Source organism: Bufo bufo, chromosome 3 (genome assembly GCF_905171765.1).
Source record: "Bufo bufo chromosome 3, aBufBuf1.1, whole genome shotgun sequence".
Taxonomy (NCBI): Eukaryota; Metazoa; Chordata; class Amphibia; order Anura; family Bufonidae; genus Bufo; species Bufo bufo.
Window position 1 is genome coordinate 568,056,420 of NC_053391.1, and position 14,928 is coordinate 568,071,347.

Sequence of the window (14,928 nt, forward strand, 5' to 3'; positions counted from 1 at the left end):
ATACCAGACAGATCCGCACCTAACGCAGGTGTGAAAGTAGCCTAACTTGTATTTTATTTATTTATATTCCTGCTCATTCTGGACTTTGAAGTCGAAGAGATGGTCCCATCAGTGACGGACAGCCTTCCCACTATGACCGTGTATACAGAGCTGTCTGTCAATCACTGATAGGACCGTCTCCTGGACTTCATAGCACAGAAAGAGCAGGAATTTAAATGTATAAAATACAAGTTTTACTGAACATTTTCACATAAATCTAAATATCGATCTGCTCAGCTCCTCCTACTCTATAACATGCTGCCTGAAGCTCAGACACCACGTTCAATGGGACAGGTTCCCTTTAACTCCTTAAAGGGGTTCTCCATGAATCAAGAAAAAGAAAATACTTAAATAATTACTTTATTATAAATATATTCCCAAATACCTTTAATTAGTTATAATGGCTCGTTTTGTCTGGGGAGCAATCAGGGGAAACAAAATGGCCGCTGTCCCATTAGTTCACACAAAACCTGTCTGATCACACATGAGGACAAGTTACTTTACAACACTGAGGTAAAGAGCTGCTTCATCTTCCTCCTCCTCTCTGCTTTACTTGTCAGGGATTAAGATCCTGAGTACAGATTAGAACTTTAACTGAATCTCTGGGTAATTTAGTTCATGAGGAGACGAAGTACAGAGAGGACAGACTGTGGTAATGTGTTGCTGTGGTAATGGAGACTACATACAAGTGCTGCTGCTCATTAGCCACACCTCACCCTCCTCATCTTCTCCATTCCCACAGAGATTCACCTGTATTCAGGATTATGATTCCTGACAAGCAGAGCAGAGGATGAGGCAGCACTATGGCTCATTGTGGTGAAGTAACTTGTCCTCCTGTGTGATTAGGACAGGTTTTGTGTGTACTAATAGAACGGCGGCCATTTTATTTCTCCTAATGATTGCTCTCTAGACAAAACGAGCCATTCTAAGTAATGAAAGGTATTTGTGAATATATTTATTATAAAATAATATTTAAAGGGAACCTGTTAGCAACTTTATGCTGCCCATACTAACGACAGAATAAAGCAGAGACAGGCGAGCTGATTTCAGCGGTCTGTCATATAGAAGTTAAAAATAAGTGGTTGCCGAGAACCAACATCACAATCATTGCAGACTAGGCCTGGAAAAGAGTCCCGGCCACCTGAGAAGAGTCCTGGTTATTCATGAATTCCTGCTCCCCCTGATGATTGACAGTCTAATAGCTAGTTTTCTCCCTTTCTCTCTAGGAGAGAACTGACAATCATCAGCAGATGGGTGAGAGAGCAGGAGATCATGAATAACCAGGACTCTTCTCAGGTAGATTTGACTCTTTTCAAGGACTGGGCTGCGATAATTATGATGCTGGTTCTTGGCAACCACTGACTTATCGGATGAGTGACACACCGCTGACATCAGCATTTCTGTCACTAATTTATGATGCCCTCAGTGAGGTCAGCATAAAGTTGATGACAGGTTCCTTTTAATGAAGAGACTTTTTCATGCATCCATTTTTTTCAGTTGTCAAAAGCCATAACTTTTCTTATTTACCCATCTATGTAGATGGAAGAGGGCTTCTGCTTTGGCGGATGAGATGTAATTTACAATGCTTACATTGCAAGCGTTTTCTATTACCTCTTTACTTTGCACTTTCTGTAGAGGAATTCAATTCATCTGTGGCATAAAAATGTTTATAGTTCTCACTTGATTTTGTGTTGCTTTATTCTGAGAGTTAAAAATTATTTTCTGATGACAGTTGTGTTTGTGTGTATGTGTGTGGGGAGGGGGTTGGGGCTAGTGTCGTCAATTATCGTTGCCAAAGCTGTAGTTTTCATTGGTACCATTCCATTTTTCCACACATGACTTATTACATTTTTTGGCAGACATGATGAATAAAAACCAAATCTAGTGTTTTTGTTTTACAGAGTGTTTATAGTGTGTTGTAACATGTGACAATAACATTTATTTCATTTTACTTGGGATTTTCCTTTTACTACCTAGTGCAGTGTTATGTCTGCCTGTCAGTATTCTACAGGCAACCTATCAGACCCTGCCCTGGGACCCAATATGCATCTGAACACAGATATATGGCGAGAGACCACCTGTCCATGCTGCACTTCATGGAGCAGGAAAGGGTTAACTGTAGAGGTGAGAAAAATCGGTTAGTCTCATCAAAAAGAGTTGTTCCCCTGACAGGAGCTGTTCTGGCTGCTGCAGAAGCTCTCCCTTGACTGACAGGGTTGGACCTCTTGCTGACTAGATGAATCGATTCAGTCATCTCTAGTTAGGTGTCGTGTTTTATGTACTTTTTATAAATCAAAAGGTAATTTTACAGAATCAAACATCCTAATTTAAATGGCGCATTCCTGTCCCCATCACGGGCAACATATGTATTTGATTAGGACTGAAATTTATACCAGAATTTACAGATTAGTCACATTTTTAATACAGATGTATTACTGGCAAATCTAAAACTTAACTAAAACATGTAATTAACTCCTCCAAAACTGCAGCTTCAAATGTTACCATATGTAATAGAGAAATACATCTCCATGACAAAGCTGGTGAAACCTATTGAGCAACGAGCTGCAGAAAATTGTGGAGACCAGAAAACACTTGCTGAAAGCATGACAGAGAACCAGAAGGTAAGACTGAGCCATGCAAACCTGATGGTCCGGAATTCGGATCAAAACACCAGGGCAATGCAAAGTCTACAGATATTTAGGTAGAAAACTGATAACGGCAGAAGGCCATAAGCAAACAAAAGATAATCTTGCCCTCAATGTCTGTCTGCAGCATTTTCAGCATGATCTAAAAACAGACTTGTAGAAATCCTGCAGAACACATAGGGGTTTAACACCTGCTACCAGTTTCATCTTTGGCTGGAGACCTACTGAGTGGGCGAGGCTAAGGCTACTTTTACACTGGCGTTTTGGCTTTCCGTTTGTGAGATCCGTTCAGGGCTCTCACAAGCGGTCCAAAACGGATCAGTTTTGCCCTAATGCCTTCTGAATAGAAAAGGATCCGCTCAGAATGCATCAGTTTGCCTTCAGTCTCCATTCCACTCAGGAGGCGGACACCAAAACGTTGCCTGCAGCGTTTTGCTGTCCGCTTGACGAAACTGAGCCAAACGGATCCGTCCTGGCACACAATGTAAGTCAATAGGGACTGACCGGTTTTCTCTGGCACAATAGAAAACTGATCCGTCTCCCATTGACTTTCAATGGAGTTCATGGAGGATCCGTCTTGGCTATGTTACAGATAAGGCTACTTTCACACTTGCGTTCAGAGAGGATCCGTCTGGTGTCTGCACAGACTGATCCTCTCCTATAATGCAGGGGAAATAGGGGGAGGGGGGAGAAAGTATACACATTAGGTCAGGGCTCGACAAATCCCAGGCGCCAGGTCGCCATGGGGACCAGGAATTTGGTCCTGGAGCTTGGGTATTTGTCAGCCCGTTTTCAAAGATGCGCTCTCGGCGCGCACCATGGTTTCCTGAGTCGGCACAGAGGAGAAGGAGAGGAGTCCCTCCCTCCCCACTGTGCGCGGCTGCCGCTGACCACCAATGAGAACAGAGTAGGAGGAGGAGGGGAGGGACTGTGGCCACTGCACCACCAATGAATGCCTGAATACCAATGTGCCGGCCATATTCTGGCCCCTATGACTGCACGCTGTGATCCGCGCGATTAACCCCTCAATTGAGGGGTTAATCACGCGGATCCCAGCGTCCTGTCAGAGGTCGGGTGCCGGGAATGTTTGTCTGCATTGGTGGCAGTGGGCAGTTCCGACCGGAGTCCCAGCAGTGTAATGCTGGGGCTCCAATCGGTTACCATGGCAGCCAGGAGTCACGCTACTGAAGTCCTGGCTGCCATGGTATGTTAGTGAGCAGCATTATACTCACGTGCGCCGTGGCTGCCGGGCGCTCCTTCTGTCTGTGCGGCTGATTGCTAATGCTTATAGCATTAGCAATGCGCCGCACAGACCTATGAGAAGGAGGAGCTCCCGGCGATCGTGGCGCACGCGAGTATAATGCTGCTAACTAACATACCATCGCAGCCAGGACTTCAGTAGCGTCCTGGCTGCCATGGTAACCGATCGGAGCCCCAGCATTACACAGCTGGGATTTCGATCGGAACTGCCTACTGCCAATGATTGGGGGGGGGGGGGGAATGTGGGGGGGGGGGACCCTGTGGCTACTGCCACCAATGATTAATACTGGTGAGGGAGAGGGGGGGGGGTTTCAAAAATGAAATCATTGTGTAAAACTTACATAAATAAATAAAAAAGTATACATATTAGCTATCGCAGCGTCCGTGACAACCTGGTCTATAAAAATACCACACGAGCTAACCTGTCAGATGAATGTTGTAAATAACAAAAAATAAAAACGGTGCCAAAACAGCTATTTCTTGTTACCTTGCCTCACAAAAACTGTAATATAGAGCAACCAAAATCATATGTACCCTAAACTAGTACCAACAAAGCTGCCACCTTATTCCGTACTTTCTAAAATGGGGTCACTTTTTTGGAGTTTCTACTCTAGGGGTGCATCAGGGGGGCTTCAAATGGGACATGGTGTCAAAAAAACCAGTCCAGCAAAATCTGCCTTCCAAAAACCGTACGGCATTCCTTTCCTTCTGCGCCCTGCTGTGTGCCCGTACAGCGGTTTACGAACACATATGGGGTGTTTCTGTAAACTACAGAATCAGGGCCATAAATAAGGAGTTTTGTTTGGCTGTTACCCTTGGCTTTGTAACTGGAAAAAAAATATTAAAATGGAAAATCTGCCAAAAAAGTGAAATTTTGAAATTGTATCTCTATTTTCCATTAAATCTTGTGCAACAACTAAAGGGTTAACAAAGTTTGTAAAATCAGTTTTGAATACCTTGAGGGGTGTAGTTTCTTAGATGGGGTCACTTTTATGGAGTTTCTACTCTAGGGGTGCATCAGGGGGCTTCAAATGGGACATGGTGTCAAAAAAAACAGTCCAGCAAAATCAGCCCTCCAAAAACCAAACGGCGCACCTTTCACTCTACGCCCTACTGTGTGCCCGTACAGTAGTTTACGGCCACATATGGGGTGTTTCTGTAAACGGCAGTGTCAGGGCAAAAAAGATACAGTCTTGTTTAGCTGTTAACCCTTGCTTTGTTAGTGGAAAAAATGGGTTAAAATGGAAAATTAGGCAAAAAAATGAAATTCTCAAATTTCATCCCCATTTGCCAATAACTCTTGTGCAATATCTAAAGGGTTAACAAAGCTTGTAAAATCAGTTTTGAATACCTTGAGGGGTGTAGTTCATAGAATGGGGTCATTTTTGGGCGGTTTCTATTATGTAAGCCTCGCAAAGTGACTTCAGACCTGTAGTGGTCCCTAAAAATTTGGTTTTTGTAAATTTCTGAAAAATTTCAAGATTTGCTTCTAAACTTCTAAGCCTTGTAACATCCCCAAAAAATAAAATATCAATCCCAAAATGCTACAAACATGTAGTAGACATATGGGGAATGTAAAGTCATCAAAATTTTTGGGGGTATTACTATGTATTACAGAAGTAGAGAAACTGAAACTTTGAAATTTGCAAATTTTTTTAAATTTTAGGGTAAATATGGTATTTTTTTATGCAAAAAAATTTACTTTTTTGACCCAATTTTAGTAGTGTCATGAAGTACAATATGTGACGAAAAAACAATCTCAGAACGGCCTGGATAAGTCAAAGCGTTTTAAAGTTATCAGCACTTAAAGTGACACTGGTCAGATTTGCAAAAAATGGCCAAGTCCTTAAGGTGAAATAGGGCTGAGTCCTTAAGGGGTTAAAGGGAACCTGTCACCGGGATTTTGTGTATAGAGCTGAGGACATGGGTTGCTAGATGGCCACTAGCACATCCGCAATATCTAGTCCCCATAGCTCTGTGTGCTTTTATTCTCTAAAAAAAAACGATTTGATACATATGCAAATTAACATAAGAGTCATATCTTACTTGTGTGACCAGAGAAGAGTCATATTTTCAAGCTCTGACTCATCTCAGGTTAATTAGCATATTACACAATACACAATAAAAGCACACAGAGCTATGGGGACTGGGTATTGCGGATGTGATAGTGGCCATCTAGCAACCCATGTCCTCAGCTCTATACCCAAAATCCAGGTGACTGGTTCCCTTTAAGGGGTTGTCTGAGTTCAGAGCTGAACCCGGACATAAGCTCCCTTCACTCGTTTACCATGTATGACTGGAGCATTTCTCGCTCCGATGCTCCCCCTTGCTCTGCATAACGCAGGACAAGGGCTGTTTGTTTACTGCCGGTGACGTACCCGGCTTTTCCCCAGTATGCTAGACGGAGGCTTCCACCTAGCAGTGATCCAGCTGATGTCGCCGGCACTAATGGGCAGTCTTTAGCACAGTCCTAGCCTGTAAAACAGCGCTAAAGACTGCCCATTTGTGTCGGGACATCACCGGGCTCATTGCTAGCTGGAAGTCTTTGTCTAGCATACGCATGCGAAGCCTGGTACGTCACCGGTAGTAAAACAAAAGCCCTTACCCTGTGCGATGCATGGTAAATGAGTGAATGGGGGCTTATGTCCAGGTTCAGCTCTGAACCCGGACAACCCCTTTGAAGGAGTTTTTTGATTGAGGCCAGAAAGGTTTGTAAATGAATAAGCCTTACTCACCTGCAGCAGTCTTTGTTTCCAGAGCTGAAGGGATCACTTCACATGAGGCAGTGACTGGCTGCAGCGATCACGGAGTAGTCAGTGACCTCATTGCTTAGGCCCCAGAAACAAAGACTGCAGGGACCACCAAAGCTGGAATGGCAGGGAATTAAGCAGCAGAGAAAGGCATTTTTATTTTTTTCTATTCATTTAGAACATTCTCCAATTTTTAATCTTTAAAATACCTTGAACATAAAAACTTGATTTACTGATGACATGTTCCTTTAATAGGCTGAAAGTACAAAGACAAGTGATCAACGAGTTTCACTTTCTGGAACATTCTAGATGTAAATCTATGCTAAGCATTACGACCTTGCACGTGTTTCTGGGGCTTTCAGACACATCATTCACATCTCCATGGACCGCTGCCTCCTGGTAGGCTACAACTCAAGATGTTAGCAGGTCACCTTGTTACAGACAACCCCTTTAATAGGAGGCTCCCTAGAGTCAGGAGAACGGCTGATTTGCCTGGAGAAGATGCAACCAGCTATACATTTCCTCTACAGGAAAAGTGTAGTATTATATATGAGCAGGGGAACAACTCTTATGTTACATATTTTAAAGAGGGCATTTTATTTTCATATATGGGATAGGTCATCAATATCAGATTTTGGGGAAGAGGGGAGGGGCAGTTCAGCTTCCGGCACCCCCTCTGATCACGAGCTCTCCTGCGTCCTTTTCATTGTTCATCTGCATGCTGTCAGCGTGATTACAAGCTTCCTCTCCTACACCACCGGTACGACAGAGATCGGCCGTGCACGGACAACCAAGTCATACATAAGAAGGCAGCCCAACACAATCCTCTTCATAAATGTGTGAAAAGATATAGCATTCAGGTCATGATTAAGGACTAGTGTTGCCCAAAACGCGTTGACCAGGGGGACCCTCCGGATTTACATTTTTCTGGTTATACTGAGCCAACACTGCTTGTAGGATATTTTTAAAGGGTTGAGAAGGGGTCATCAATGTCATGAAACTGGAATGCCCCTTTAATGCCAGGTTGCCGTACATATGAAACGCATGACATTTATTAGGTCAGGCACAAGGGAGTTCAGTGCAAGAAACTGGCTGCGTATCCGTGTGAGGTGCCGCTCTGACCCCTGATGTGCATTTTCATACGTATACAATATTATCTAATGACATTATGATCAAAATGTATGCTCATCTCATCGCCTTTAAGAATAAAATCAGCCTGAACCAAAGTTCTATTATGTGGCTGAGGAAGCCAAGATGAGTTCATGGCAAGTTCAGTTTATATAAAAATTGTGAACATAAACGGACATTGTATTTAAAAGTTATTGCTAAAGATATGGGGCCATCTGTAAGGAGTATGTCAACTTCCTAAGACATGTCTGTCTGGAGGGAACAAGGTTACTTGATAAGGACTCATATCCTTGAGAGACACCTGCTGTATGAGGTTCAATTTATATATTCATAATTAAATTATTATATATATATATATATATATATATATATATATATATATATATATATATATCTATATGGTATATTTAGTTTACAACATATGTTAATCAATAATTCATATAATGTGTTATCTATGTGTAACAATGTATCGATGTATATATATATATATATATATATATATATATATATATATATATATATATATATATATGTTATACCATGTATTTACCATTTAGAAGGTATTGTAGAAGGTACAGAAACAAGTTTATGTTTATTGGATTTCAAAACAATAGTTATTCATGGATGTAGATAAGTGAAATGTACAAGTTCCTATGCCAAGCATCAAAGCCGCTATATAAAATTTTCATCAAGTCAACCTATATTTCAAAAAGATAGGAGAAGACAGTCAACTCCAACAAGTCCAGGATATAGGTAATAAGTGTCAGGAAAAAACCTTCCTCAATGATTTATATTGAGAAAGGTCAACGAGGTCCTGAGAACGTATTATTAGATATTTAATTTTAATGCTTAAAAGTTGTGATGTTCATCTACAGTACCACAGTGCCATCTGGTGGCAGATGGACAATATTATATTATTTCATTATTTGTTCTATATCATATTAGGAGTTGATATGACATCATGGTGTTATTAGCATACGAATACACCCACCTTACCTGACTGGGAATCCCTAATCTAAAGGGGATGATTCTTAGATAAGGGGGGGGGGGGGGGGGGGGGGGGGGATAATTACTCAAGTGCAGAGAGTAGCAAAGGAGATCTAAAGATCAAAAAAAGCCATAAAGATCCATATATCCATCCAATCAATCAAAAAGACAAACTTTACCAGAAGAAACTTGGATTATTCTTTTTGATTACTAGGAAAGTTCTTCAGAACTGGTCCCATCTGAACTCTGTCTACCTTTGACCCGGTAACATATATTTTGTTTACTACTCGTTATATTAATAAGATATTTCTCTCGGTATATAGCCAAGAGTTCCCATACTGTGGGAATGTATAGTGTTAGGTGCCTCCATAATGCTGATTATTCTCTTAGCAAAGATGCATATTGTTAATGGAAGATCTGACATTATTTGAAAAGAGGACTAAACCCTTGGAAAGTTATTTTCCTTAGTCTGATAGCCGAGCTGAATATTTTATCTTATTAATATCATATATTTTTGATTGGTCATAGGAAAACAGAGTCAAGGGATAACAGTTAATTTCCTGTAAATCCGTGTTTTATTGCTATAGCCTGTTTGATATCAGAAGATCCTAAGTTTCTCTTGGTATATGAGTCCGTTTGTTAAAAATATGACACTGGTTGTCATAAATCATACTGTGCTGATCAGATAGGGGTGTGTTAACACCACCGTGTGGTATATTTTGGGTGTTACTTTGTAACTTCATTTGTTTTGCAATTGTATTGTTTTTATAATAAACGATTATATATTTTTGCATATACAATTGTCCTTTTGTTTCACTGCTTGCACAAATCAAATTAGGATACTTGATAAAACGAACTTAGAGGAGTTTATGTCCGCCTGAAGGATAAAATCATTTTTATATATTTTTTTTATCCTCTCTTTTATATAGAAGATATATGGACCCCCCCCCCCCCCCCCCCCCCCCCCCCCCCGACAGGATCGCACAGAGTTAGGGCTCATGACCATATTTTCTTTGTGTCCATTCCTTTTTTTGCGGACCATATGTGGAACCATTCATTTCAATGGGTTCGGAAAAAAATAACTGAAGTTAGTGCGTGTGCATTCCATTTGCGTAAGTCCGCATGTCCGTTCCGCAAAAAAATAGAACATGTCCTATTATTGTCCACATTACAGACAAGGATAGTAGTCTTCTATTAGAGGCCAGCTGTTACGTATGGATGCACATGGATGTCATCCGCATTTTTTGCGGACCACAAAATACGTCCGGTCGTATGCATAAGCCCTTATAATTATGCATTGGAACCTACTGACTTAGGGTCCATTCACACGTCCGTGAATGTGTGCGGAACGGGTGCGGAACCATTCATTCTCTATGGGGCAGGAATGGATGCGGACAGCACACAGTGCAATTGTGGACAAGAATAGGCAGTTCTAAGGGGGTGCCGGCCGGGTGTATTGCTGATTCGCAATACACTACGGACGTGTGAATGGACACTCACACTGCTATCATTATATTAGTGTATAATAGGTCCCAGGTCTCACAGCGACTAACTGCATTATAAATTATAACTGTGCGATCCTGTCAGAGGAGCGGAGGTCAGAACAGGACCACACGCTGCAAGTTTCTCACACTGAACTTGCTCATGTGTGTCTGGCCAATGATGGCGAATCTTTTACAGACAGAGTGCCCAAACTGTAACCCAAAACCCACTCATTTCTCGCAGAGTGCCAACACGTCAATGTAACCTGAATACTAGGGATCGACCGATATTGTTTTTTTTTTTTTTTTTACTATTAGCCCCCTTAGGGACTAGAACCCTTGTCCTATTCACCCTGATAGAGCTCTATCAGGGTGAATAGGATCTCACACTCTCCCTGCTGCTCTGTGCACACAGCAGCATGGAGCTGACTATGGCAGCAAGGGCTTCAATAGCATCCTGGCTGCCATGGTAACCGATCGGATCCCCAGGCTTACACTGCTGGGGCTCCGATCGGAACTGCCACTGAGGAGGGGGGACCCTGTGGCCACTGCCACGAATGATTAAAGGGAGTCTGTCACCTCCATATGGCCATATACAGTGCTTACGTAGCTCTGTAGCACACCTATACAGGATTGTAACGGTACCTTTGTTCTTTTCTTTAGACTTGCACCAGCAGGAAAAACGACGTTTAATTCATATGCAAATGAGCACCCGCAAATGCCCAGGGGTGGCGTTCAGTGTGTAGGTGCCCAGGCTGCTCTGCCTTCTTTTCACTTTACTCCTCCCCAGCCTCTTCCTTTGCCCGCCCTCCAAGTCCGGACCTATCGATGAGGCAAGAGACTTGGAGGGTGGGCAAAGGAAGAGGAGGAGTAAAGTGAAAAGAAGGCAGAGCAGCCTGGGCACCTACACACTGAACGCCGCCCCTGGGCACTTGTGGGTGCTCATTTGCATATGAATTAAACTTCGTTTTTCCTGCTGGTGCAAGTCTAAAGAAAAGAACAAAGGTACCGTTACAATCCTGTATAGGTGTGCTATAGAGCTACGTAAGCACTGTATATGGCCATATGGAGGTGACAGACTCCCTTTAATACTGGGGGGGGGGGGGTTCGCACTGCGCTACCAATGAGGATACCTCTCTCATTAATTCATATACAGGAGGCGGGAGCTGGCTGCATAATCACAGCCGGCTTCCGACTAGAGATGGGAAGTTCGGATCTTTTTCATGAATCGGTTCATTTGAATCAGTTCACTCAAAAGAACCGATTCATGAATCGGATCTTCGGTTCACCTCCTGAGCCGGCAGAAGCAAGTGAACTGAAGATCAATGCGCGTGCTCAGTTCACTTGCTGAGTCGGCTCTCAAGTGAACCGAAGGTCAGGAGGGACTTGCTCCTGGCAAACACAGCTCTGCTGCAGTGGAGCAGACTGTGATGTAGTGGCTATAGTTATTGCAAGGACTCAGTGATGTAGTGGCTATGGCTATAGTTATTGCAGGGACACAGATAATTGTCTGAGAGTTTATTAGTTAAAAGAATCATGTCACTGAGTCCCTACCAGACTTCCTGCTCTGCTACATGCTACACTGCTGCATGCACCCTTTACACACACAGCTCCGCTACATGCTATACTAATGCCCTCCCCCACAGACTTGTCGGGAGACAGGAAGCCTGGCAGGGACTCGGTGACACAGTCTGTGACTCATTCGATTCTTTTAACTAATAAACTGTCAGACGATTCTCTGAGTCCCTGCACGACTCCCCCTGTGCTGTGAGTCAGTGCTGGCTGCCTCTGATTGGTTGAGGGAGGGGCGGGGCTAGCATCCACTGTAGGCTCCTATTACACTGCCTGCTGCTGCCTCGATGCTAATCTGACTGAGCCGTTTCACACTCTTCCGGATCAGTGAACTGAATCGATTCAAAAGAACGATTCGTTCGTGATCTGGACATCACTACTTCCGACCTCTATGAGCGGTAGCCGCACCTGAGGAGTTAACTACCGCAGATCGCAGCTACCGCTCAGAGGTCAGGAGCCGGCTATGTGATTCTGCAGCCAGCTCCCGCCTCCTATATATGAATTAATGAGAGGTATCTTCATTGGTGGCGCAGCGGCCACAGCCCCTCCTCTTGTCCTCCCTCCTCTCATTGGCGGCAGCACAGGGGGGGGAAGATACTGCTTCCTTCTCCCCTGTGCTGAGGGAGCGCTGAGAGCAGCGCGATCCTTGTTCCCAATACGTTATCGGAATATCGGCAAATCAGATGCCGATAACGTTAATCCTAAATATCGGTAAAACCGATCATCGGTCGAGCCCTACTGAATACTACAGTCTAGTATATCTTTCATGTACTTTATCATTTAGCTATAATATCCTGCCTGCATTCAGTGCGCTGCCTGTGCTGTTCATAGTGCGCTGATGAATGGCAGTTGAAGTCTAAGGCATATTGGTACACCATAGACTTTATCCAGGATGCGAGTGCCCAGAGAGAGGCCTCTGAGTGCCGTCACTGGCACCCGTGCCATAGGTTCGCCACCACTGCTACAGGCAGACAGGTCACATCTCTGCATCTAAGCCTATTGCCTTCATGCATTACATCAGTACTTCTCATTCCACCCCACCAGTAGGAAACGCATCGCACACGTCATCACAATTTCCAAGAGAAATCAATGAGAAGCAGCTTTTGTGTTGTGTGAACAGAGGCCTGAATGAGCGGCATGTGCTTCCCCCCAGCTCTTTATGACTCAGGATACATTTGTGGCTGATCACACTGCATCAGGAGCCACTAGAGACTGGATGTTCTATAGACACAGCCCTCCCAGGCACACACGTGACTGTGGCCCCAGTCTCTGAGCACACCTATACAGCCGGCTAAATCCTGACCAGGGAGGCTGCTGGGTGCAGGCAGGTGCCATCACATGGCTGCACCCACAGGTGACGGAGCAGAAATGGAGATGCGCACTGCAATGAATGGGGGAGTAAGCGGATTACACGGCTGCCCGACAGAAGCTTCTGGAGAGAAGGGCCGAGGCGGCTCCTCCTCCGGACTGCGAGCCCCACTGCTGGGGAAAACGAAAGCTGTGGAGAAGGGCGGTCCGCCATGCTGGTGCAGGGTCATAGTGCACGCGAACACCGGCTCAACTCTGCCGGTACCTCAGATGCGGTCGCCGACTGGCAGCCCTGAGGAGGAAAAGCCGCTCCGGCACCGCATGCTTATACGCCCTCCGCTTCGGAAACTCACATGTTGCTGCGCTTTTCCCGGCTTTCCGCTCCACGCTGCTTCACTCGTCGTGTCCGCCGCACAGCTCCTCCTCCAGCTCTCCCGGGCCTGTAGTGTGACGTCACCGACGGTGGGTGGAGACTGGCCCCAGCCTCATTCTGGGGGAGGAAGCGCGCGTAGTCTCGCGGCAACACAAAAGAGCTCAGAGGGCGGCGGAGAGGAGCGCGGGAAACAGTGGAGCCCCTCCTCCAACAACAGGCGCCGGAAGAAGTGGGGGCAGTGTTCAGGGTTGTGTCTAAACTCCAGACACCAAACGGACCTGGTCCTTTTGCAGTATGGGAAATAGCCAGGTCTCTAAGAGCTGTCTAAACTCCAGACACGGTACGGACCTTTTAGCCCCCTAGTGGACGGGTCCGGAACAGAGCTAGTGTTTAGCCAGCTCACATTGATTTTGCTAAACTCCATACACGGTACAGACCTGATCCTTACTAAGGGCTCTTTCACACTTGCGTTATTGTCTTCCGGCATAGAGTTCCGTCGTCGGGGCTCTATGCCGGAAGAATCCTGATCAGGATTATCCCAATGCATTCTGAATGGAGAGAAATCCGTTCAGGATGCATCAGGATGTCTTCAGTTCCGGAACGGAACGTTTTTTGGCCGGAGAAAATACCGCAGCATGCTGCGCTTTTTGCTCCGGCCAAAAATCCTGAACACTTGCCGCAAGGCCGGATCCGGAATTAATGCCCATTGAAAGGCATTGATCCGGATCCGGCCTTAAGCTAAACGTCGTTTCGGCGCATTGCCGGAGCCGACATTTAGCTTTTTCTGAATGGTTACCATGGCTGCCGGGACACTAAAGTCCTGTTTGCCATGGTAAAGTGTAGTGGGGAGCAGTGTACTTACCGTCCGTGCGGATCCCGGGGCGCTCCAGAGTGACGTCAGGGCGCCCCACGCGCATGGATGACGTGATCACATGGAGGCGCCCTGACGTCACTCTGGAGCGCCCCGGGAGCCGCACGGACTGTAAGTATACTGCTCCCCCGCTCCCCACTACTACTATGGCAGCCAGGACTTTAATAGCGTCCTGGATGCCATAGTAACACTGAACGCATTTTGAAGATGGATCCGTCTTCAAATGCTTTCAGTTCACTTGCAGTGTTACGGATCCGGCGTGTAATTCCGGCAAATGGAGTACACGACGGATCCGGACAACGCAAGTGTGAAAGAGGCCTAAGTATGGGGAATAGCGGACTCTATAGGAGCTGTCTATTCCCCATGCCAGGTACGGACCTCTCAGCCCCCTGGTGGTCAGGTACGGAACTATGATGGGATTTAGCAGATTCAAAGTGAATTGGCTAAACTCCATACTCCGTAAGGACCTTCTTAAAGGGACTCTGTCACCACTTTCTAACCCCCCCTTTTCAAA

General features: G+C 44.9%; 1 protein-coding gene across 1 annotated transcript in view; it reads right to left on the minus strand.

Annotated features, from left to right (window-relative positions):
* Window positions 1–13,714, minus strand: part of PTGES3 (prostaglandin E synthase 3) — a 35,045-nt gene extending 21,331 nt beyond the window's left edge. The window contains exon 1 of the mRNA XM_040425628.1: window positions 13,524–13,714. Coding sequence (XP_040281562.1) covers window positions 13,524–13,525 — 2 coding nt within the window. The 5' untranslated portion in view covers window positions 13,526–13,714. The remainder of the gene's footprint in view (window positions 1–13,523) is intronic.
* Between the last annotated feature and the right edge of the window lie 1,214 nt (window positions 13,715–14,928).